Below are 25028 nucleotides of genomic sequence, written 5' to 3'. Positions count from 1 at the left end.
AGCATGTACAAAGGTCCTGTGGCTGGAGAGAGGAAAGCCCTATGAGGCTGCAGCATGGGGAGCTGAGAGGGTGGGCCACTGGAGGAGAATGAGGAATGGACAGGACTCCATGCACCAAGGGCCTACAGGTCATGCTAAGTGCAATGGGAAGCATTCAATGTTTTAAATGGAGATAATATGACCAGCTTTGCATTTTAAAGAACCCCTCTAGCTGGCATATGGGGGTATTTGGGGAGGGGAGGGCTGGATGTGGATAGTCCAACTAGGAAGCCAGCAAGTTATCCAGGCGAGAGATGATGGTCACCTGAACCAAGATGGAGATAAATGGAGAGAAAGGAGACAGAGTGGTCGTGATCGTGGATGGAATATGGAGGGTGAGGAAGAAGGTGGTGACAAGGGTGACTCCAGCATGTGCAGCTACCCCAGGGCAGAATCTTGGCTGAGATAAAGGAACAACAAACCCCCGCGATGTGGCCATCGTCTGGGATATGGTCAGCCACACTCTTTATCTTTTTGCATCACCGTCTTGCAGATGAGGAAATGGAGGGCAGGTTCTACTCGGACCCCGAAGGCCAGGACAAGATCCTGGGTCTCCGGACCTGCCCATACCCAGTCCACCTGGCGCCAACAGAGTGAGTCGGGAAGGTCTCCTCTGTGGCAAGAGGTAAACACGTCTGGCCCTAAGGCAGAGCCCTGGGCTTCTCAGAAGATGGGATGAGTAATTTTGATAATTGAATTTTTGAGTTAGACTTAAAATATAGCCAAGATTGAAGAGGCAATTTGGCAGGGTCGGCAGCCCCCAGGCAGGTCTGCCTCCACAATGCTGAGAGCTTATTAACAAGATCACTCTTCCTCCCATTCCCAGCCCCTATACAAGTGGCTCTCGGGGCTGCTGTGTCGAGGAATTCAATTGTGGGTCTCCAGGGCTCCTCTCAAGTCACCGAGAGACGTGTCGTTGGGAAGGATAGTGAGAATACTTTGGCTTGGAAGGTAAGGAAGGGCTGCAGTTTTTTGAATAGATAACATCCTGGGGTGACAGGATCATCAGAGGACAGGACAGAGAACAGGTTTTGAGACTCAGGTTCAAATCCTGGCTCCCGCATTTACTAAGGGGACTCTCTCCCTTCTCTCATTTGTGAAATGTGCAGGGTGGTGCAGATTAATGAGATCAGGGGGGGTACAGCCACCGCTGTTAAAAGTGGGCACTGGCCTGGGAATGTGGGGATTAACCTCAGGGCTCCCGGCAGGGAGGTGGGCAGGTGGGCCAGGTGATGTGAGCAGGGGGCTCCCAGGTGAGCTGCAGGCCCTGTGCCCCTCCCCCCTCCCGCTCCCTCTCTATATGTTTAGCCCCTGCAGCTGCCGCTCTCAGGTGCAGCTCCTCGGCTCACGTGGTGATTAATTTCACCACCGGGGAAATTGACACAGCCTCCTGAATTCAGCTGCTGGTAAAATTAACTCACCAGGGACAATGGAGCTTTCTCCAAGGTCCAAATTGTCCTTATTGCAGTTTGTTCTTGGCCTGAATCCAGCCCCAACAAACCAGGCTGCTCCTGTACCCCCCAAAGAGGAGGGAGGGCCTTCACCAGCCTAAGGTTGGGAATATTTTGCCCGAATCTAAACTGAGCGGCGAAAATCTACTTTGCTTTGAGTTACTGTGTTCATGGACAGCTGCGGGTGACTAAGCGAATAGCCAGCCAGATTCCCAGAGCTCCTGCCTCTGTGGGCCCTGCTCTCGGGCATGCCTGGGCTTACCAACCAGATGGACCTACGATGTAGTAGAATCCAAGGTGGATCACCTCAACCCTCCCAGCACATGCCCTTGCCAATGACCAAGTTGTGCCCACGGGCTGGGCAGTAACCGTGTGCAGGGCACTATATGTACCACTTTCCCTGCTGGTTCAGCTGAACACGGCTCTGACCTGCAAGCCTCGCCTGGGCACTGATGACAGACTCCCCATCCCACATGTGCGTAAGCGTGCATGCACATGTGCACACACACACACACACACACTCCTATGTGCTTATGTGCATCTGTGCACATCAGCCACGTGAATGCAAAGCAGTGCTTCAAAAATCTGCTTGAGACCAGCCACTGAGAAACACCGAAGACTCACTGATTTTTGGGAAAGGTCTTATTGTTCAGCAAGTTCCAAATTTTGAGGCTCATGACTGTAACCAGGACTGAGCAGAGGGGGGGAACTGCCGTTTCACGGGCACAGAGACTGGGAACGAAGCACACCACCTGCGACGTGGCTCCAAGCCTCCTGCTGCCTCCCCCGGAGTGCACTGAGCCATCTCGTATGCAGACGGGAGCTTCCGTGGAGGAATCCATTTGTGCAACTTCTCGAAAAGGTGGTTACTGCGTTATTTTATGGCGAAATCTGAGTTTTCACACACCGTTATGTATTAAAATAAGGCACATCTCTGCAAATATTTGTCATGAAGAAAGCTCAGACGACAGGAACTCAGGCAGAGCGGGTCCCTCTGACCCCCCCCCCTTGCCCTGCCCCCGTACTCCATGGGAAACCAAGGCCGAGAGGCAGGAAGACCCGCATGAGTCCCTGCCCCCCAGCCCGGGCTCCCGCCACTCCCGATGCCCCTGGTTCACACAGTTACCTCAGTCATCGTCGTGTCCGCGGGGCTACGGGGCAGCAGCGAGAATACAACAGGGCGGAAAAGGGATTCAGACATGGGAGGCAAGCCTCGAGAAACCTGGCGGGAGGAGAACTAAAAAGACAAGGAGCCCAGGGGTAGGCAAAGACCTCCAAGAGGTCAAAGCAGAGGAGGGGACACGGAGCAAGCAAGCTGATGGAGAGGAGGCGATGATTCAAGGGCAAAGTGTGAGAATGAGCGGGTGGGGAGGAAGGGCAAGGTGACGTGTCCCCCACACGGACACTGAAGTCTGCGGGATGACAGCCGGCATGGGCCCGGAGGGAGGTGGCGTGGGGATTCACCATGCTCCCAATGGCAGGCTGCTCTGAGGACGCCTGCCTGCTCACGGGCATGGAGGCAGCACGGGGCCATGAGGCAGAAGAAGCAGAGCTGAGCAGAGCCCGTCCTGCCCACAGAGCTGGGCGCTCCTGGGCTGCCAGTGCCCCTCTGGGGCATGGCGGGCTTCTGCGGACAGGGCTGAGCCCCACCCGGCTTACTTCCCGGGGCTATCACTAAGCTCAGGTCAAAGACAGGGGATGATTAACCACAAAGGTCGATGACAAGAATGGAGCAAACCACGAGGCAGTGTTATGGGACAACAGAATGGAGAGATCACCGTTGTCACTGCAATAACAAGTCCCCGCTCTAAACCTCGCTTGGATCTCTCCTCCTTGGGAAGGCATCCCCCAGGGGACTGGCCTGGGATGCGACCACGCACCGCTCAGCACAGGCACCAGAGCCTGGCTGTGCCATAGGGTGTCGTTCCTCTCTGGACACCCGAGGGACCTTAGCGGAGAGCCTGGGAGGCATCCGAGGGCCATGCCATTCCCTAGACCCTGGCCTGTCCCACTCTGGAGTTCGGGACCCGGGCTTCCAGGTTCTGCACGGAGTCACTGAACCACCACATCAAAATGACTCATTCAGTGAGGTCCCCCACCGCAGAGCTGGCTGAGCACGAAGCCAGTCTGAGGTGGACCCGAGGCCGCCACAGTGAGGCCACAGCCACAAGGTCAAGGGCCCAGCGCCCCAGAGCTCGGGGCCTGCTCGAAGCCTCGCAGCCAGGCACCCGAACGCTGTCTGACGACGCCCCTTAAACCAACTTTTGGAGAGAAAACACAAAGTGGAAAGCAGATTTCCTTCAGCCAGACAGTCCTTTTCTTCCCTCAATAAATCGAAACCACGCTTGTAACAAAGCCACAGCGGGAGCTCAGTGGGAACCGCAAGCTTTATTGGCTGGAATTTCTCCTCAGGAGCCTGGTCGGCTGGGACTGGATGTTCCTGGATGGGCACCCCCAGGCCTAAGCTAGGAAAAGGGAGGGAGAAAAGGAGAATTTTAGGTCCCATGGAGGGCTTCTGAAGTAAGATCCCCAGCAGAGTTAAAGGTGGAACTGTTACTCTGAAACTACTTTCAAAGACACACTGTTTAATCACTAAATATTTACAGAACCCAGCGCCCATGAGATCATATTATATTCCCTCATTCGAGAGATGTTTATCAAACGCCTACTACGTGCCAGGTGCTGTTTGCTGTACTTCTCACTCATAAAAACAGCAAACAAATGTAATAATTAGAATAAGCCCTGAAACCACGCCATGATAAAATGAAACCTTTTATGTGCTGCTGGTGGAAAAACGCAACTGTTTGTGGAGGACCTGCGGCCCGGTGTCACCTTCAGCTTCATTTTTCAAAAGAAGTCCTTTCCTGCCCTGCGCCCATCCCCCATGCCCCAATTGGGCTTTCAATAACAGAACTCAAAGGGGCATTACCTCCAGGTTTCCTCTGGCCTTCCGAAGGATTTTGTGGGTTACGACCACTGAGAAGAAAGAAAGAAAGGACTGTTAGACACAGACGCTCAGGGAGACGGTGTAAAAGCCAGCTGCAGGGAGGAAGCACCCCCCGAAGCCCAAATGGGTCAGGAAGACGTGTGGACGAGCCCGAAGCATCCAGACCCGAGAGAGGTGTGCAAGGCTCCATCCACCTGATGAGGGAGCAGGAGGCTGGCTGAGGACAAAGCAAAAGCTGGCGCCTTGCACCCCCTCTTCACCCGCTCCCCTCCATATGTGTAGCATTCCTCAGGCACCCCTGACTGCCATAAAACGATAAATAGTTAATCCTGCAGAACAGGAATCTCCCTTGCTCTACAGGTATCCTAGAGAACTAAACAGGGAGGTTACCTTATCAATAGCACAAATTTCCAGAGGCAAATAACTCTCATTTCCTGAAGCCCTAATGTCCCCCTCCTCACTATAAACTGGAGGAGACTGAGGTAGAAGGGAATGTAAATGATAGCAGGGTCATAATACCCCACTAAGAATCTCCGAACTATCTTGATGTTAATGCCTGACCTAAAAACGACATTGATCAAGCCATAAGGGCAAGGAGTCCCCCCTGCCCCCCGGAACCTTGTAGGCCCACCTTAGCACGTGAGAGCTCTGTTGAAATCTCCCATCCCTTCACCACCTCCCCCCAACCGCAAGGTATGTGACACGCCTACCCTCACAACCCGGGGCGGCAGCATCTCCGCCTGCCCACGGGTCCTGTCCCCGTGCTCTAATAAACCACCTTTTTGCACCAGAGACGTCTTAAGAATTCTTTCTTTAGCCGTCGGCTCCGAACCTCACCCCACCGAACCTCACCTAGGTTCTAGAACTTCATCACACCCATCACAAACTCCAAGACCAAAGAATCCATGGCGGACCAGAGTCACCTCTTCAAGGTCAGGCTAAGCTACAGGCTCACAGCAATACCAGCCCATGTTACAGGCCTGGCAAGGCCTGCGGATGCCCAGCGCCCCCAAATGACCCAGGGCTCACGTCTATGGGTCTGAGAGGTGATGGTGGGCAGAGGCCTGGGCCTGACTGGCACCCACACGCTTTGGTCTCCTAGGCCCTCTGGAGGCACAGCTCTGGGAAGGCGGTCTGCCTAACTCCAAGCAAGCCCATGTGCCAAGGCCCAAGGCAAGGGTCGCAGGTAGTCCTAAAAAGTCAATTTTTACCCTTAAAGCAGGACTTTGAATCAGTTGGGGGAAAGCAGGAACTCTGGGCATTTTTTCCTCCTTAGGTGTCCTTTAGCTGGGAAAAGATCTCGACATGGTTCCCTGAACGGGAGGATTCCAGGGGTTCCATGGATCAGATGCTCTAAGCTGTGTGCAAGGCAGATGCCCAGTGTATCAGAAGCCCCGGGAGAGAGCAGGTGCCTGCCTTTCGGGGCAACAACTGTAAAGTGAGACCACGTCCTCCCTGAATCCTTCTCTTGTCCAAGACACACACCAGCAGCGGTGGGAATCCCGCCACTGAAGATCCTGGCCCAGTCAGGGGTCCGCTCTAAACGCGCCTCAGTGAGGGTCACGAAATCCACGGGCTCCCCAGGTTAGACAGAATCAAGGTTTCTGGAACTGGGCCCTTGGCCAATGGTGCCCAAGGATGAAACAGACTCCCCATCAATGCACACACGGCGCAACTCCCCAATGGCTCGTTCAGAACAGGAGCCATGTGGTGGCCTTGGGAAAATATTTATTTCTTGCCTCACAAAAAATTTCCATTGAAGTAACAAAGTCTGTTTGCAATCTGGGACACCGGGGTGGGCGGGGGGAGAGGGAGGAGAAAGACAGCCAGTGTGGGCTTCATTTTTAACTGGCAAAATTCGATTTCAGAGGTGCCCACTGTCTCTCTGCACCCTCCCCCCCCACCCCTGCTCCAGGGCAGGGGTTCTGCACCTGCATCCGGGGTTATGCTTAGGAGGGGTCCTAAATCCCTGGAAACTACATGTGGGTCTTTGCATGTGTCTGGGTAGATGTGTTCTGGAGAGAACTCCTACCTCCCCGGAGACTTGCGAAAGCGCCTTGACCCAGAAAAGATTAGGCACCCCAGGTGTGGAGGTTTAAAATCATACCAAAGGGGGACCAGAAGTACCAAAAGCACAAGACTCCCCATGAAGAATGAAGACTCACCTGCCCCAAGTGTGAAAGGGCCTCACAACTGAACAGTACTGCTCACCTTCCAGAGCCCGGAAATCCCTGCTGCCAGGAGAAGCCCAAAGGACAGAGCAGTAAAAAAGCTCATCCCAAATCCAGGCGTGCCCAGTGCTGAGGCGGGACTCGAACCCAGGACTGTCCAACTCCACGCCGGGCTCTCACCTCAGCAGAGGGCTAACAAGGAAGACACCAGCTTCGGCGTCTAGTTCGTGACAGGCAATTTGCCAAATGTGACCTCAGGGAATACTGCGAGCCTGTCGGGACAGCATCCCTGGATCAGAGGCTGGAGGGGAAGCCATGGTTCCCAATCACATGACAAGGGAATGGCAGGGGTCCTTGGGTCTCCCTGTGATAGCTTTCCTTCCTTTCCCCTGCAGACTCTGGGACCAGACGAGGTGTTCAGCTTGACCCAGGAAGGGAGGGGGGCAGAGGAGGGGACACTATACCCACTTTCGCTTCATCCCTCAGAGCCAGGAGCAGACCTGAGCAGCCTGGCACTGGAGTCAGTACAAGCCAGGGTCGGCCACCAGCTGGGCCACCTTGGGCAACCCCTCACCCAGCTCTGAGCTGAGCGCTGAAGGCACGGAGATGGGTGACATTGCTTCCGTGGGGACAGTGGTCAGAGACTTTTGTGGTGCTATGAATGGTTTGCCACCTGTACACAGAGACTCCAGTCTGAACTCATGGGAAAAAGGAGGCAGAGAACTAGCATTTGTTGGGCACGTGCTCTGTTCCTGAAGAGTACAGTAAAAAGTTTAGGTATCATTACCAACCCAATTTACAGATAAGAAAACTGAGGCACTTCTTACTAAGTTGTGATTAGAACCCAGGCCTGTCTGGCCAGCCCGAGTCCTCTGGGGTTCTAGTCTCTGGTTAGAGATGAGGAATCAGAAGGTCGGGGAGTTGGAGTCATTTATTCCAGGTCACACAGGGGTACAGAAATTTGATCTGTGCTCATTAAGGACTCCAGGATTCCTGACGCGGGGCTCAGAGGCGGGACCCACCACAGAAGCTTGCCCATCTGGACCTACTGACACTCCCGAAATCTCCTCACCGGCATGAGAGGTGAATTTCATGTACCCCGCGACTGTCTGGGGGCTGCCACAGAGCGACGCCACTGCAGAATCCCGACTGTCCCTGGACTTGGCGGCTGTGCAAAACTGCTACTTCCCATCCCCGCCACCCTGGGGCTCTAACCCAGTGCCCCACAGCCGCCTCACGCATGACCACGACCGGCACTGCTCCCCAGAGGCCCCGCCAGCACTTTACTCTCTGAGTGATGGGAAGCCCAGGCCAGAACCCCGTGACAGCCACCACTCGGTCAGAGCTGGCTCCTCTGTCTGCCCAAACCATCCCCTTCCCTCCATGCCCCAGTCCTGCCAGGCATCCCTGCTGTGGTCAGGGAGACCGCCACAGCCCCCGCAGACATCTCTCTGCCTCCTGGCCCCTCCCTGCTCAGCCACAAGGACCTTCGAAGATGCAGTGGACCACATCGGTCCCTCCTGCTCATTCTGGAGTCTGTCCACAGGCCCCCTGTGACCTGGTCCCTATTTAGCTCTTTCTCTTTGTCTCACAGAGCAAATCCCTTGGCATATCCTAAGTACATTCCTGAATACTTAGTTCTTACCCTTGAGGCCACCTGCCATAATCCTTTCCCTACCCTCCTCTAACTCCTACTCCTCTCTCAAAACCCCATCAGTCAAGAGCCTTGAACCACCTGAGGCCGCTGGGACACACTCAGTGTGTTCCCCTGCAGCTGACTTTTGCATCTGCCCCACAGCTGACTTCTGCGTCTGCCCATTAAGTAGCGCTCTGTGCTGGCAGGAACCATCCCGTTCACCTCTGTGCCCACATGCGCAGGGAGGAGCAAGTTAGCACCTGCTCCAGGTCTGAGCCTCCTCCTTCTGCAGTTCCAACTCTGCTAGTCTCGCAGAGTCTGTTTTCAGAAGGTTCCTGGGTTGGGGGGTCGGAGGGGTGTGGCTAAGGAGAACTCCTACCTGACAACCACCTATGTTCTGTGCTTCTCAGAAATGCCCCAGAAATGTAGGCCTTGGATAAGAGAGCAGCACGGGGCAGGCTGGCGGCTCCAGAGGAAACCGCCACGGTCGGCAGCCCTCCCAGAACAGGGACAGGGATAGGGGACAGCGAGGCTCGGCCAGGGCTGTGATGCCCACAGGCACAGGCAGAAACTAGGCAACTGCCACTGCTCTAAACACTCAGGGTGCGGTAGTGTGCAGGTTTCTACTGGGGACAAGGATCTGCTCCCACCATCTCCGAAGCTCCTGGATCAGAACGAGCGCTGCCATTACAAATGTTATTTCGCCTCTTTGAGCCCGAGTTTCCGTATATGCCTTGAGAAATATTTCTCAAGGGACGCCTGGGTGGCTCAGTTGGTTGGACGACTGCCTTCGGCTCAGGGCGTGATCCTGGAGTCCCGGGATCGAGTCCCACATCAGGCTCCCAGCTCCATGGGGAGTCTGCGTCTCTCTCTGACCTTCTCCTCGCTCATGCTCTCTCTCACTGTCTCTCTCTCTCTCAAATAAATAAATAAAATCTTTAAAAAAAAAAAAAAATATTTCTCAAAACCATCCCCTCCCCCTGGAGCCTTGTGGCCCGGCCAAGGCCCTCCTTCTGGCCTGCCCGGACCAGTGCAGCAGCCACCAGCAAGCTCCGGTCCCAGCGACCCCTCCCGCCTCAACCTTCCACCTGCAATCTTATTCCAGCCACGGGAACAGCCGTAGGCTTCTCACACACAAGACCTTCCTTCTTGCCTCTCTGCCTCTGTCCATGCTGCCCCCTTTCCACCTGACGCACACCCACTCCTTCCTGAAAACTCAGCTCAGCTGTCCCTGTGTCCAAGAAGCGGACCCTCCAGGACAGAACGACGCTCTTCCCACGCCCCTCTCAGTGTTCCCTGAGACCCTACCCCACACACATTCCTGTCAAAGCACACGCCATGCACCTGTCTCCCCAGCAAGAGGACAGTGGCTGGCAGCACGTGGCCTCTCCACTGAGGTCTGTTAAGTGAATTTATTTGTCTGCAGGTCAGAAAGGACAAAGTATGAAAGGAAACCCATAAATAGGAGGCAGGATGACAGGTGATCTGGGCTCCCAAGTGGGTGTCCAGGACGGGGTTTTTAGTCCTCAGAGGCGTGAAGTGGTCAGACACGGCGGCCCGCCCCCAACCGCTCACTTACGCTGATCAAAGATGACTTTTTCCTGGTGCTTGCTCAGCTGCAAAAGCTTCACAGAGTTTTGCAACTTCTTTTCTTGTTCAAACAGCTTTTTGTGTAGTTTGGTGATCTCTGCCTTCATTTCTCCAGTCTCAAGAGAAAAGGAATTGGAAAAATGAACAAAGAATACAAAATATCCTATCACATAGGAGAGAATTAAAACACACACAAAAAGATGCTCAACCTTACTAACAGCAATATTTGAATGGAAACTAGAAGCCATTCTCTGCTGGTCGGACGGGCAAAACCAGGCAAAATCCAGCGGGGCCAGGGTGTGGGGCGAGCACTCACGGGCCTGGTGGGTCTGCCAGTTAGCATGGTGCAGGCGGAACAGCAGGAAAGACTTAACCAAACTGTAAGATGCGCTTAACCCTCTGATCCAGCACGTCTACGCTCAGGCGTGTACCCCCAGCAATAACTCTGTGGGTACAGACGATGCCTGGGTTCCTGGGTGCTCATCTCCGCGCCTTCTTAGTAGAAACCAGTAAACAACCTGGTTTGCTTCGACAGGGGTCTGCATAAAGAAATCACGGTACTCACATACAAAGGCATAATTTTGCAGCTATTAACAATGATGTTGGAGGGGCACCTGGGGGGCCTCATTGGAAAGGTCAAGATCTTGGGGTCCTGGAATCAAGCCCATCAACGCTCCCTGCTCAGCAGGGAATCGGTTTCTCCTCCTCCCTCTGCCCCTCACCCCTCACTCACTCTCTCTTGCAAATAAAATCTTTAAAAAAAATGATGTTGCAGAACTCTATTTATTGACGTGGGAAGATCATAATTAGTGACAAAAGAGACGGAACTGCTGCTGTATACCAGGCACTCCTGTCTCATAAAACTGAATACACAGCTCTGTCTCTGCAGACGCGCACGTGATGTCTAAAACATGTGATGAACAAAGAGAAAATATCAAAATGCTCACAGTGACTTATCTCTGAGACGTGATTTGGAAGTTTCATTTTTCATTTTTAAAAATGTATCAGAATTGTTTGAGGTTTTTTTTTTAATAAAAACTATAATGCTCATTAAAACAAAAATTTTAATGATAAATTTTAAAAAGAGAATATAAAAGTGTGATTAGGAGAGTATGATCCCTGGTGAGCTTTCATCCTTCAGAGGTGTGGGGAGAGTGGACGGGTGGCAAGCCAGAGTTCCCAGGCCTCTAACATGAAACAGACACACCCCACAGCCTCCCTTAGCCAGTCTCCGCTGAGCTGGTTCACAGAGTTAAGGACACTCCTTTCTCATCATCCCCCCCGACTGTACAATATGCTGGCACAGGCTACAGTCTGTGACAGGGAAAGACCTCTGCTCCCCAAAGGGGAGACGTCGGGCTGCCCGCTTACAAGGAATCCCACTTTACTTTGTTCCCAAACTTGTTTATGGCAGTTGCACTTGCAATCAGCTATGGGATTTAATTAAGCATTAAGTAAACCCATGAAATGTGTATATGGAAAGAGAATTGGTTGTATGAAAACTAACATATGCCTCAGGAAAGACCTGATAAAGGCAAGTCACTAAAAACCACATTTCTGGCAAATTAGGTGTGGGTGAATCAACTCTGAGGGGTGTGGGAGGAACGCAGTCTAGAGGAACGCTGTATTCGAGTTGCTTTACAAGTGTCTACACTTTTTCTTCATCTTAAAGAAACAAAAATCGGAAGTGACAGACATACATTATGGATGTGGTTTATGAAAGAAAGGAGATGTGAAATTCTCACCAGCAGACCCACATTCAAAGAAAAGGCCCTGGCCCCACATCAAAAGAAAGGCAACCGAATGTACATTTAACTGTTTTCAGTTAAACTACGCTGTTTAAGGTATGTATCATCTCCTGATTCCCTGCTTTAACCTACTTTCAAGATTAGCCAACTGTCTCAGCTACAAGGACGTCAGCTGTTCGTCCAAAACAGAACTAATTTAAACTTCAGGTTTTCTCTGATTCTTTCCTTGCGCTAAGAGCCCTCAAAGACTTGTGTTCAGGTCATGGCCTCCTAGACCACACATTCTGGGACAGTCATTCTCATACAGCCAGCTGTGGAACTGGGATCACCTCCGACCACATTCATCTAGAGTGAGATGCAGAGAGGATGAGGCCTGAGGACGGACCATGGTTTCCTCACCCCTGCCTGGCTGACCTCTAGTCCTCTGTCAAAACTCAACTTGGGCAACATCTCCAGGAAGCTTTCCTTGAGACTCCTCCCTACCAGAAGCCTAGGTTGGTTACTGCTCCTTTGGGCACTCGGTATGCCCAGTCCTTTCTTCGTCATTGCCCATTTTGTGTTGAATTTAACTGATCATTTACTTGTTTGCTGCTTCTCCTGAGACTCAAGTCTTCCCTCTGACCCCTAGTGCCTGGTACGGAGTAGGTGCTGTTGAGACCCTTTGCCGACTGGTAGGTTATATTTTCACCTGCACTCCCAACACACCCTGTCCATCTTCTATCCAGCACCTAAAACGAGGCATTATTATTCGGCATGTCTGCTGTTCCTCTGAACTAAAATCTTCAGTTTTACAAGAGGGCTCCAAGACCAGCTCGGTCCCTTCCAGCTGTGATGATGACAAATCCAGGAAGTTTCCGTTCTCACATCTGGAAAAAGGTAACATAATACCTCCCTTTCTGGAGGCTCCCGTAAGGCATGAAAGGAGATGGGGTGTGTACAGCACAGTGCCTGACACTGAGGAGAACCCAACAGAGGATCTCATCCCTCAGGCCACAGAGCCCCGCTCAGAGCTGGGACCCATGCCCCTTCCAGGAGGCCACCCACTGATCAGGAGTGTTCGGCCTGCCTCCTGGAGCTGGCTTCTTGAATTCTGTTTTATACTGAACAATCTCAAACATTCACAAAGTAGAAAGAATGGGATAATGAACTGCTGGCTTTAGCGATTATCAAACCAATGCCAAACCTGCTTCACCTACACCCCTGCCCATCCATACCTTAAAAGTATTTTTAAACTCATCCCCAGAAGCCTATCATATTTCATGTCCATAAAATATTTTGGTATATAGTTCTAGAAAAAAGATTCTTTAGAAAGAAAAACAACATTGTCACCACACCTACGCTGATAGAACAAAAAAATCTGATAGAACAATGACAATAAAAGAAGACGTGATGTGCGTGTGTGTATGCGTATGCGTATATATTATGTATATACACACACACACACAATGGAATATTATGCAGCCGTCAAAAATGAAATCTTTGCAAAGATGCTGATGAAACTAGAGGGAATTATGCTAAGTGAAGTAAGTGAGAAAGAGAAAGACAATTATCTTATGATCTCACATATATGTGGAATTTAGCAAACAAGGCAGGGGATTACAGAGGAAGAGAGGGGAAGAAAATGAAACAAGATGAAACCAGAGATAGAAACAAACCATAAGAGACTCTTAATCTCAGGAAACACACTGAGGGTTGCTTGGGAGGAGTGGGGGATGAGGTGGCGGGGTGATGGACAGTGGGGAGGACATGTGATATAATGAGTCCTTGGGTGTTATTTAAGACTGACGAATCACAGACCTGTACCTCAGGAACAACCAATACATTATATGCTAATTGTACTTAAATAAAAAATTATTTAAAAAATAAAAATTGCGGGACGCCTGGGTGGCGCAGTTGGTTGGACAACTGCCTTCGGCTCAGGGCGTGATCCTGGAGTCCCGGGATCGAGTCCCACATCAGGCTCCCAGCTCCATGGGGAGTCTGCTTCGCTCTCTGACCTTCTCCTCGCTCATGCTCTCTCTCACTGTCTCTCTCTCTCAAATAAATAAATAAAATCTTTAAAATAAAAAATAAAAAATAAAAAAATAAAAAAATAAAAATTGCTTAGTATCACCATGTATGTCAGGAGATACATTTCCCTGAGCCCATCATTTTTTTTGAACAACTGGTCCAATTCACCAGCATCCAAATGAACTTCACGTTTTGCATTTGATAGGTCTCTTAAGTTTCTTTCAATCCAGTGGTTCTCAGGGCTACCAAGAGGACTTATAAAAACAGACCACGGGGCCCACTCCCAGACTTTCTGATTCAATCAGTCTGGGGTGAGGCGCTAAACTTTGCCTTTTTAACAAGTTTCCAGATGGCACTGATGCCGCTGGCCCAGGGACCATAATTTGAGAACTGCTGAAAATCTGGAAGTTTTACTCCCCCTTTCCCCTCTTTTCCCCCAGGATGAAAAGATGCTCTACACTCATATTGTACATTTCCTGTCCGACCTAGAATCAAACCATTTCTCCAAAAAGTACTGGTTCCTATTAGTAGGAAAAGGTATTTAGAAACCACAATTTGGCACTAGAGGTGCTCACTGGTACTGGAGTGGACATTTTTAAAGACTAAACATAAGTGTTTTTAATAGGAAATGTATCACATATTGATATTTCCAAATCAAAAATGGCAGGATTTTTACTTCTTTGTTTTTAAATTTTTCTCTTCCCTGATAGTAAAAATCTTAACCTACTTAGCTATTTGTTTTATCCTTCAATAGAAATTTAACAGTTTTAAAATACCAGTACCAACATCACATTAACAGTATCATCGCTGAAAACAATTAAAATATTTTTTCAGTCCTTTTTACCCTTAGAGTACTTCTCTCTAGGGATATAGTCAAATTACTGTGTTTTAGTCTTGAAATGTTTCCTTTTTGCATGGGTATGCCTTCAATACTGTATCTATAGTAAGGTTTGTTTCATTTTGCTACCTATTTTAAGAAACTGTTTTTTCCCATTTTGATTTATTTTTAATTATTTAAAGCATTTACAGTTTCAACATCAAATTTACAAAACGAGATCTTTACAGAGAAATCTGATATCCATGCCCTTCCCTCCTCTTCTGTCATACCCCTACAAGTAGCCTGTTTTCTTATTATTGTTTAACCTTCCAGTTAAACAAAATTTTTATAAACAAATATGTATATATATTTGTATCTCTTCCCACAACTTTCTTAGATAAACCAATGTGTATGACACACACTTCCCAGAGTAATTCTAGGGATTGCAGGGGATGGCATATTAAATGCAAAAGGCAAATTAATGACACTCAGAGAAAACCCTAGGTCGTAAAAAAAAAAAACAAAAAAAAACACACACAAAAAAACCATTGGGGTTCCTGGCTGAAAACTTGTAAATCTGCTTTACACACATTTCACACTAAGAAAAAGTCACTGTATGAAACATAGGCAGGGACAGAAAAGTGGCTTGAGGCAATTTAACACATCACAGGGGGTCTGTGTACACCAGCAACTGTATCAGACTGACTCCAAGGTCCTTTTTCTGGCTCTAAAATTCTATGATGCTAAAGTGAGCATAATCAATTATATAAGAAGCGCCTGGAAAGAAGGGTGAGTCATCATAAGCACTGGCCAGTCCCCAGACTAGTCTCCTGGTGGGGGGCAGGGAGGATGGATGTGACTATAATTTATATTTACACACACAAAAGAAAGAAGAACTACATTCCGTCTATTTAACAGACATTACTGTGTACTGGGGACAAAAACATTGCATCAAGTTTCATCCACATTGTGCTTTAAAAATCACATGGGCAAGTTCTTGTTCGGGAAGATGAGAAAAAAATTATTATTCACTAAAAAATATGAACAAAATAAACATGGCCCTTCCTGGGAAACAGAGAGACATAGACATTAAACAGACAAATAAGTAATTTGCGACATATGATGAAGCAGAAGAGGGCGCTGGGCCTGGGTGACCGGGGAGCCCTCTCTGACCCTGAAGTAAGATGGAAGCTGAGACGGCAAAGGTGAGAAGAAGCCAGCCAGCCAGCCAGGAGGGAGCCCGGGCAGACAGACAGTCAGAGCATCTGTGTTATCGAGCCTAAGATGGAAAGAGCTCAGTGGGGGAGCAGAAAACGAAAGGCCAGTGTGGATCTGGCACCCAGTGGGCCCTCTTCCTCTCCATGTCCCCACTGGCTAAAAGTGGCTTAAACATGATTTCCCTGCAAAATGACTGGTTACCTACCTCCCCGAGCCTAGTGCACCCAAACTTCCTTCCTAGGATCCTAGAGGGAAATCACAGGACAGGCTCATTAGAACCTTCCGAGCAGAGAGAGCTGTTTCGCTGCTGCCTCTTTGCCACAGCTGACAGATCTGAGAGCTGTCAGAAAGGGTTTAACTAGATGAGTAACGACAAGGAAGGCAAATTTCCCTCTGCCGTCCTGCTGGCCTTTGGCAAAAATTTATAGGTTGGATAAATGCAGGGGGCAATATCTATCAGACCACCAGGCAAAGTTCTAACCCTTCCTTCATCTGCCTGCTCTTCCTCCTGGGAGGCTTCTCGGACGACCAGAGCGGTTGCTTGCCATGGCATGATGCCAGCTGTCTCCTGCCGATGAAAACCCAGGGAGGGCCTCCACTCCGCCTGACTCCTGGGTTGTGCCATGAAAGATGGGAATGAGGATGGCTGTGGGATCAACCATTCTTAACTCGGTCACATTCAAGTTGCTGCAAAGTCAAGCTTTCGAGGGAAATTTCAATGATTTTATAAGAAATGATTTTCAATAGTTAAAAGAAAAAAAACTTTCTAAGTAGTTAAAAAAGATTGAAACTAGAACCCCTACAGTATGACTCTGAAAGCTACCAAAGGAATTAGATGGTCCAGAGAAAGGCACCAAAAATGCACGAGATTTAGAGTGGAAGGGAATGAGCTAGTCTATAAGGACAAACTAGGACTTAAAATCTACAAAATGAAAGCATGCCCTCTGGATTCAGATAACCGGCTCTGTCACCTCAGTTGGGCCTCAGCTTCCCTGTGTTAAGACACAGTTAGGACTTCCCTCCACAAAGACAAGCTAGGAGTGGGGCCATGGTCAGGTCAGGACCACAGGCCGAGCCCACAGGGGTGCCAGGGGAGAAGGCAAGAACACACTTGAAGCAGCCAGCACAATGCCTGACACATCACCCTTAAACACGGCACCTCCCCCTCCCTCTGACATGTTCCCCAAACTGAGAGCACGTCTGCCCAGGCTGGAGACTGAGACACAAGCCCCAGTGGCATCCCGTAGCCTCGGGGTCCACGTATCACCACCTACCTGTTCACACTGAAGCGTGCACTGGCCATTTGTGGGGAGCGAGACCCTCCAGAAAAGCGTCAATAATCTCGCGGCCTCTTCGAGGATTAGCCTGGCTGTGCCCACACTGGTGACGAACCTGCTCAGAGGTGCCAAGTGTGGACCCTGCACGAGGGACGGGGAGGTGGGGGGGAGAGAAGGTTGTTACATGCAATTGAAAAAGATTATGGACAAGCCAGCTTTAACGAGCAGCATAAATCTCCAGACCGTAGGCTTGTGCCCACATGCTGGGCGGGAGCCTGGGGCCAGACGACACCTATTTATTGTTCCTAAAGACCGATGAATCACAGATTATGAGAGAATTTCGGTGATGATTTTAGCCCAATCAATAAGCATGATTAATAACCACCTGCGTAAAGTGTATTTACTACGCCAAGCAGAGGGAAGAGGGTCCACAGAGAGCCACTGGCACTGCTCCACCCCACAAAGCCTCTCCCGAAGGCAAATGGTGCCAACAGCAAGGGACGCAACATGAACGTTTCTGTCTTCAGCAGCCCCTGCTAAACAGCTCTACGCACTGCCAATATGAAGTCGGCGCCTCGTAAAGTGTCCCTCACCCTCCGCCGACACATGCGAACCCTAACTGGGGGATGTCAAGGGCAAGAGAAAGCCAAGCGCATGAGTCAGAGAAGGGAAAACAAAAAACATTTTAAAAAGAGAAGAAAAGAGCACTGTCTCCACAAATAAATAAAATCACTACAAAATAAAACGATGCCCTCCTTTTAGCTGTCAAATGGGCAAAAAACCATTTATAAATAAAATCACTCTACGAAGAATATGGTGTAGTGAGATCCTCTCACTTGTAAACGGGGACACATATTTTTGACAGTAATGCATCAATAATTCTCACCAAGAGCCCTGAAAGGTTCATGACCTGGGAGCTGCCACACCAGCAATTCACCCCTGATGAACTAATCAAAGATGCCCTGAGCGATCCGTTTACAAGGACGCTTGCCACATCCTAAATGTCGAAATATGGCCAAAGAGTAAATAAGTGGTGTTACAGCCACATACTGGCTTATTTTTCAGCCAACAAAAGTTCTAGAAAAATACTGAATAGGATAGGAAAATTGCTTATATGTTAACTGAGAGTCAAAACATGAAATTCATGTGGAGTCAGTTTTACTAAACTTTATGAATGAGCGAAAGAGTGTATATATATGTATATATCAAAATTTTAAGCACTGAACACTATGTGATGTTTTTATGTTCTTGTATAATAAAGATTATGATCAGAAAAGAACAGTAATCCTATTAGCATTTACTAATTCATTCAACAAACATTTACCAGGCACCAACTGCACACCAGGCCCTGTGTGAGGTAGTAAATATGCAACACTGAGTAAGAGAGACACTATCCCTGCTCTCTTAAAGTTTATTGTCTAGTGAAATGTAAAATACAGAATGACTTTTACAGTAGGGTAAAACAAAATAAAACAAAAAGGCAAATCAGGCACCAGGAAGCCGGGGGCCTCAGTAAGGACCTGAGAAGAGGGACTAGAAAACATGACTCACGGAAGCTTGGTGGTTGGGTCCAGTCTGGGAGGACCAAGAAAATGTGACCCCCACCCCCGGAGGAAGAGCGTGAGTAACTTTATGACAAGCACCTGGCACTCGGGTCCTCAACAAAAGGTAACTTTAAAGTGAGGAGGATCCAGTGGGATGAGGCAGGAAGGAATGACCCCAGGGAAGAGATCGCACGAACACAGAGTACAGACCTCAGTAACTGCTCCCCCCATAGAACAGCCCCAGACTGGACCTGACCTCTGAGCTCTCGTGGGCTCCATTTCCTGGTCCCTCCTCTCAGGGCCTTACTGAGGATGCAGGCGTCCTTTGCCTCTCAGAGCCCTCAGGTGGCCCCTTCCACTTCATGCTCCCCGTGAGCAACCTCACTCCCTCCGGCGGTCAGTCAGGTTACCTTTGGTTCCAGCTCTGGGCTTGCGGGCCGGGGAGCCTCTTGGATCTGCAGGGCCATCTCAGCAAAGAGCTTCTGGCCCTGGCCAATCTGCTGGCACAGGGCCTCGTAGTCCCCAGTCAGGCCCAGGACGTGGCAGCCACTCGTGTTGGCCCACAGGCGGTGGCCAGCAACCAGGTGGGACACACATGGGTTGCTGGTGACCGAGCTGCCACTGTGGCAGGAGAGGGAGTCCGTGTCATTTTCAGAGGGCGGAGGAGTCTCTGAAGCTACAACAGGAGAGGGAAGACGTCAGAGCCATCTGGGGCACCATCCTGTGTTCGATGAGCTGCGTTCGGCGATGCTGAAGCCAGGTGCGAGGACAGAGAAAGGCCTTCAGGCCCAAATGCCACCGTTACAGACAGGGGAAAGTGGCCTGGGACCTTCGTCTGTCTGCTCCCCCACCCTGGCCTTATTCGTCTGATGGGAGAAGCTCAATTCAGGTCAACCAACACTTAGCAGGCACCCACTCTGCAAAGACCCCCGCTCTACACAGACGAATCCAGCTAGTGTCTGCACTCCATGAGCCCACGGTCTCATCAGTCCCCACGCGGGAGGGGTAGCGGCACGATGACGAAGAGCCCGAGCTCAGAGGAAGAAATAATCAATTCTCTGTGCAGGAAGAGAGATCAGGAAAGGCTTCCTAGGAGAAGCAACAATTGTGCTGGTTGAACAAGCAGCAAGAATTACACTGAACAGAGGTAAAGCCTGTTGCTTTTACCTTTGCATCAACGAAAGTACAGATGAATAATTCTGACGGGGGCCTCTGGAAAGGCGTGGCACCAAGAAGTCTGCATTCGGGACGAGTCTCAGGGCGGAAGGAGGATTTGCATGGGCAGAGAATGAGACAAGGGTGGCTTGGAAAAGGACGGAGCCGCACCACACGGTCCCAGCGAGAGGAGAGTGTGGGCCCATCTGCAGGATGGGGACCCCTCTGGATGGTCACATCCATATAGGAGGACAGGGCGGGACGGGCCCACTGGGGTGCACGCTGGACGCCTTAAAGCCACACTGAGGTGCTCGCGCTTCCATCTGAGGCAACAAGGACCCAGTGATGTTGCTGAGGTCAGTAACCCTGAGGAACCGATTAACTGGTGTCGGGGAGGAGCTCACCAGCTAGACATGCTGAGAACATGAAGCCCCAAATCCTGACAAACACTCTCCTGATTTGGGACCAGGGACCCCGTTTCATTCCATTTAAAAAGTCCTACTGCCAAAGCCAACCCCACCGGAGAAACCCGGACTTCAGCTTCTACCTGATCGTGGAGGCACCACCAGTGTAGAATCAAACAGGTCACCGGAATCATCTCTCGCCGTGGGGCCCGTGTCACCGCCTACAAGACGCAAAACAAGAGACAGAAAAGAAACTGTCATTGGTATTGGAGAAAGAACTGAATGAGAATACAGTAAAGTATTAAACACACAACAGGACTAGGATCCCCTCAGCAGGACCCCAGGCACCGAGACTGAGCAGGCCCAGCGTCCTCTCTGGAAGGACCCCCCCATCCAGCAAGTAAACACGCAGCTTCACTGGTAGGTGGCCAGGACTAAGGGAGGGAAGCATGGGGCTGTGGGGTCCTGGGGAGGGGCTAGCCCAGAGGAGGGAACATAAAGCAGGCGCAGGAACGAGCAGATACAAAGGCACAGAGGCGTGAGCCAGCAGGACGCACTGAGGGGTGGGGGTCAAGCAGGTGGGAGGCTGAGCCCAGGGTGCAAGGCAGGGCCGCGGTGGGACGCAAGGCTGGAACCATGAGGACTGAACGACCCCCCAAGGGCATCGGGCAGGGCAATGCCGAGCTGAGGGCAGTGCTGTGGACTGGAGGAGTGAGTCTGGAGGTTTCCACAGCTATCCAAGCAAGAGACAAGAGGGACCCAAAGCAGAGTTTAGGAAGTGGAAACGATGTCAGGAAGCAAAGTCAGCTGGACGCTGTCCGAGATGACCGCCACACCGTGAAGTCTAGAGGGTGTGCACATGTCCGACTCTCAGGAGCACCGTGGATGGGACAGCACTGTTTCAGACCTTGGGGAGGAGCAGAAGACAGAGGGACAGGGACAGGAGGTGACCCACCCAGCACTAGCAGAGTGTCGGCAGCAGAGCAAGGAATGTGCCGAGTCTAGGCCTTAGGATGGCTCGCCAGCTCCTTCTTGCCCAGGAACCTTGAGGCACCATTGGGAGCCACCTTCAACGCCGGGTCCAAGGAGCTGGCCCCTAAGAGGGATCACTTTCTGCCAAAACCAGTCATCTTTAGAGCAGAACTTTCAAGTAAGTGCACTAACTATGATCCTGAAAAGGCTTGTGCATAGGAAGAGAGGCCGCTGTTGCCGGAATTCCCACCTTCACTGGAGGCCACCTTGGCACTGAGGAAGCCCTGTGGATTCTGAACACACTGTCCTGAATGCCTCCTGCGAGGCTGCCCCACGGCTGACCCTAGACAAATTCCAGAAGCAGGCGAAGGTTGCTCCACGGCCGCCTCCCTTCAGCTGCCCCAGCTCTCCCTCCCAGGCAGCCCCGGCCCTGAATCATCCTCCCTGCCCCGAACTCCCCAGCGGCCCCCGCAGACCCATCGGTCCCATCTCTGCCACACCCGAAGAAGGGCCAGGAGCAGACCTTTATTTCAAGCAGAGATGCCACTGCCAATGGACAGCCCATGCAGAAGGCGGCGATATGGCTCCTTTCCAACCCTCTGAGATTCCGCTGGTCGGATTTTTATCCTAAGAAGTGCTGTTTAACAGCAAAAATCACATTAACGTCTATGTTTATTAAAGCTCCAAATCAGAGACCACTTTAATAATCACCACGGTAATGGTTTCGTGACTGAGGATCCTCTGAAAACAGTAATGAGGAAGCCCGTGTGAAAGGGTGGGAAATAGTTCTGAGGTAATATTGGGTGAAAACAAAGACAGGAGGCAGAGTGGCACAAAACCCAATGCGAATGATGTAAGTTCATGCCTGCATGTGATCGCCAAATGAAGAGAAATATGCAAAGGAAAATATCATCATTCTGTAGAATCGTGAAGGATTTTTTTTTTCATTTTCTTTTTTTCATAACATCACATCATCTTCTGTGAAAATTTCAAATTCCTTATCAAGGAGAGATCACTAAACCAATCACTACAAGTCCTAAAGCATGCTGACTCGGTGCTCTCTAACAGATTTTAATTTTTTAAAATTAAAGGCAATAGAATTCCCAATCCCAGAAGAGATTAAGTCCAAATTTTCTACAGTACCTGTCACCTGTCTATAAAGTGTGCAGACACTCCCTGTCCCCCGGGATGTGCGCACCCCCGGCTCTGTGTGTCTCAGGACACTTGAGGCTCCGAAAAGCCAGGCGCTGCTCCAGGTACAGCACTGGTCTTGGAGATGAAGAATCATTTCTAGCTCCAGTCCTGCCACCTACTTGCTGTGTTGCTTTGGGCAAGTCCGGTACCCTCTCTGGGTCTCAGTTCTTTCACCCACAGCGCAAAGAAGATGGCCCGGCCGATTGCCTAGAGCCTGACAATTTGCTGGCTTATTCCTAGCCCAGTGCTGGGCAAGTGACAGCACAATGACAGGAAACCCTTGTCCCTTCTCTGCTATCCTACTCAGCTTAGTAGAGTTAGACAATAAGCCCATGAGCAAATGCAAAACAGAAGCAGTTTTCAAACCGACCAGGATGCTTTTCTGCTCCTACAAAACACTGAGAGCCAGAGTAAGATGTTTCGAATCTCTCTGAAAGGCAGTAGCAGGAGGAACTAAAAAGGACTTTCAGCCGTGGCGTGCTGTGGGCAGGGCTGAATGGAAGCGGGGATGAGACTGGAGGTGATCAGAATGCTGGTGGCCCAAACCCCACTTCCTGCCACCAAGAGGCCCCCAGACGGAGACTACACTATCCCGCCGAAGAGGACAGCTGAGCAGCGATCAGGCCCCTGGCTCCTGGGGCAGCGGGTGGTCTGCTGTCAACGGAGGGCACCAACTAGAAGCTCCCGTGTCCCATCGACACACACAGGGCCATCATCTCCATGAGAAGGAGCAGGGGCAGTACCGTGCTTGTCCGGCTGCGGGGGCCACTCCGGGACGGACAGGGTCTGGAGAGCCGCGGTGAAGGCTGCTTCATGAGCCTTCTTCCCCGCCGTCGCCAGCTGCTCCTCCAGCCTGCCCTGCAGCGCGCTGTTGGTCTCAATGCTCTTTTCCAGCTGCCCCCGAAGAGCCTGGATCTCTGTTAGGAGACCACGCAGGTCACTGAAAGGGTCCTGCCCCCTCCAGCCTTCTCCTGATGTCTCTGCTCCGGCCTCTGCAAGCAAGAGCAAGGGGAACACCTGATGGCTTCCGCCACCAAAGGGTCAACCATCAAAGGAGCTCCACAGTGTTTTAAACCCACCACCACCCTCCCCTCCCTAAGAACTAGGTACAATTTAAAATAACAACTTGACTTTAAAAACAAAAATATTGGCAGACTTAATTGCTGCTATTCCACAGGCTAAATAAGAGCTGGAAATTAATTTTCGCTTCTGGCCATAAAAGCCTAGCAAATTGCACACCAAACCCCGAAATTATGTCTAGTAGTAATAAAATCTATTTGGGCTAGAATTATAGAATGAAAGGGGCTGATTTTAAGAACCACAGTATATTAAAAAGGCACAACAGCAAGAATAAGAAAAGCAACTTGAGGAGAAAATGGAAGGTGTGAGGTGACCCTTTTCTAGATAAACTTTCAATAGGGAGAAATCATCTGGAAAATTGGTTTTAAAAAAAAAATGCTACCACACCTCAAAACTGATTCTAAAACATCAGCGTTTGCAGTCAAGTCGCTCTGATCTGGTATCTGTCAGAGGATCTGGGCCAGTAACCATTTCCACAGCAATGCCCTGCATGTGGTAGGCGCTCCAGAATTATTGGCCAAATGAATGGGCAAAAAGAAACGCACTCTAGTGGAAAACTCATAATCAAATTATTCCTTGAGTGTCTGCGACGTCCCACGTACTGTGGTAGGATGCTTTTCATAAATGATCTCACTGAATTTTCAAAACTCCACAGACTAGCTATTAGAAGACACGTTTCATGGAGGAAAAACAGGCCCAGAGGGGTGAGGTGACCCCCCAAAGGCGGCATAGCCAGGAGGCGGGGCAACGAGAATCCAGCTCCGGAGCCCAAGCCCATCCACACTGCTTCAGAAGAAGAGGAAGCCAGAGGGCTTGTTGCAAAGTGTGCCCCCGTTGCCCAGCAGGCCAGCGAGGGCTGTGATGACAGCATTTCAGGACAGTGAGCTGAAGTGAGCTCACAGCATGGACGCAGCAGCCCCAGGACGGGATGTGCCTCGGGCCAGCGCGCAGTACCTCTTGGCCTCCTGTGCTCTTCCTCCAGCCTCTTGTACACCTTCAGCTCCACGCGGAGGGACTGCAGGAGCTCGTCATTCTGGGAGAGCAGCTGCTGCCTCAACTTCGCCTCCTCCTGAACCCTGGAAAGGCCCCACGGCCACAGGGAGGGGATGTTAATTCTGACGCCCGGGGATGGACTCTGACTCCACAGAGCAGCCCTTCCACCTGCAGCAGCCGGCAGAGTGCAGATGAGACCGACGGGGTGGGTCAGGATTCTCAGCAGGACCCCTCTCCCCCAAGGACCACCCGGGCCTGGCCTTGTCCGTGTGCTATCCACCCCATGCCGTCTTCCCCGCCACCCGAGGGGCACGTGCTCTCTGCTCTTCAGCGTGCGGAGCCGAGGAAGCGAAGCGTACTGCGTTACGGCTTAGCCAGGGGTGCAGAGCTCGGGAGGGACCCGCACCGTGTGACAGCTCGACAATGATCTTGCTAGGTCAGCGTACCACCCTGGGCGACCAAGGGTGACATCGGTAACTGAAAGAGCGTGGCGGCGCTCACGAGCACTGAGGAACAACAGGAAACACGTGGGACAGGACAGGGGCGAGGGCAAACTGCTAGGGACACTTGGTGTGGGCCCTTTAATGTCTAAGTAGGCCTCCGACCCCTCAGCACAGAACCTCCCCATCTCTTCTCCAGGCACGCCGACTGAAAGTCGAGGGCTTCCCACGGCTGCAAAGGCCTGTGGGCCTGGGCAACCCGCCATCTCTCTGCCCCTTCCCTCCAGGTGCACTGGCCTCCCTGCTCTGCTCTGCACAGGCCAAGGGCACCCCTCCCCAGGG

At 50.9% G+C, this 25028-nt stretch overlaps 1 protein-coding gene across 2 annotated transcripts in view; it reads right to left on the bottom strand.

The window, feature by feature from the left end:
• Nucleotides 1–3859: 3859 nt before the first annotated feature.
• CDK5RAP2 (CDK5 regulatory subunit associated protein 2) overlaps nt 3860–25028 on the bottom strand; it is a 168972-nt gene continuing 147803 nt past the window's right edge. For both annotated transcript variants that reach the window (XM_044265030.1, XM_044265031.1), the window contains 8 exons: nt 24208–24329; nt 22917–23165; nt 20151–20228; nt 18859–19124; nt 16902–17045; nt 9824–9950; nt 4420–4466; nt 3860–3955 (listed from right to left, as the gene is read on the bottom strand). In XM_044265030.1, the coding sequence (XP_044120965.1) occupies nt 3899–3955; nt 4420–4466; nt 9824–9950; nt 16902–17045; nt 18859–19124; nt 20151–20228; nt 22917–23165; nt 24208–24329 (1090 nt within the window). In that variant the 3' untranslated portion in view covers nt 3860–3898. The remainder of the gene's footprint in view (nt 3956–4419; nt 4467–9823; nt 9951–16901; nt 17046–18858; nt 19125–20150; nt 20229–22916; nt 23166–24207; nt 24330–25028) is intronic.

Source organism: Neovison vison, chromosome 9 (assembly GCF_020171115.1).
Source record: "Neovison vison isolate M4711 chromosome 9, ASM_NN_V1, whole genome shotgun sequence".
NCBI lineage: Eukaryota > Metazoa > Chordata > Mammalia > Carnivora > Mustelidae > Neogale > Neogale vison.
Note: the sequence above shows the minus strand (reverse complement) of the source record. Positions and strands in the feature narration are given on the sequence as shown.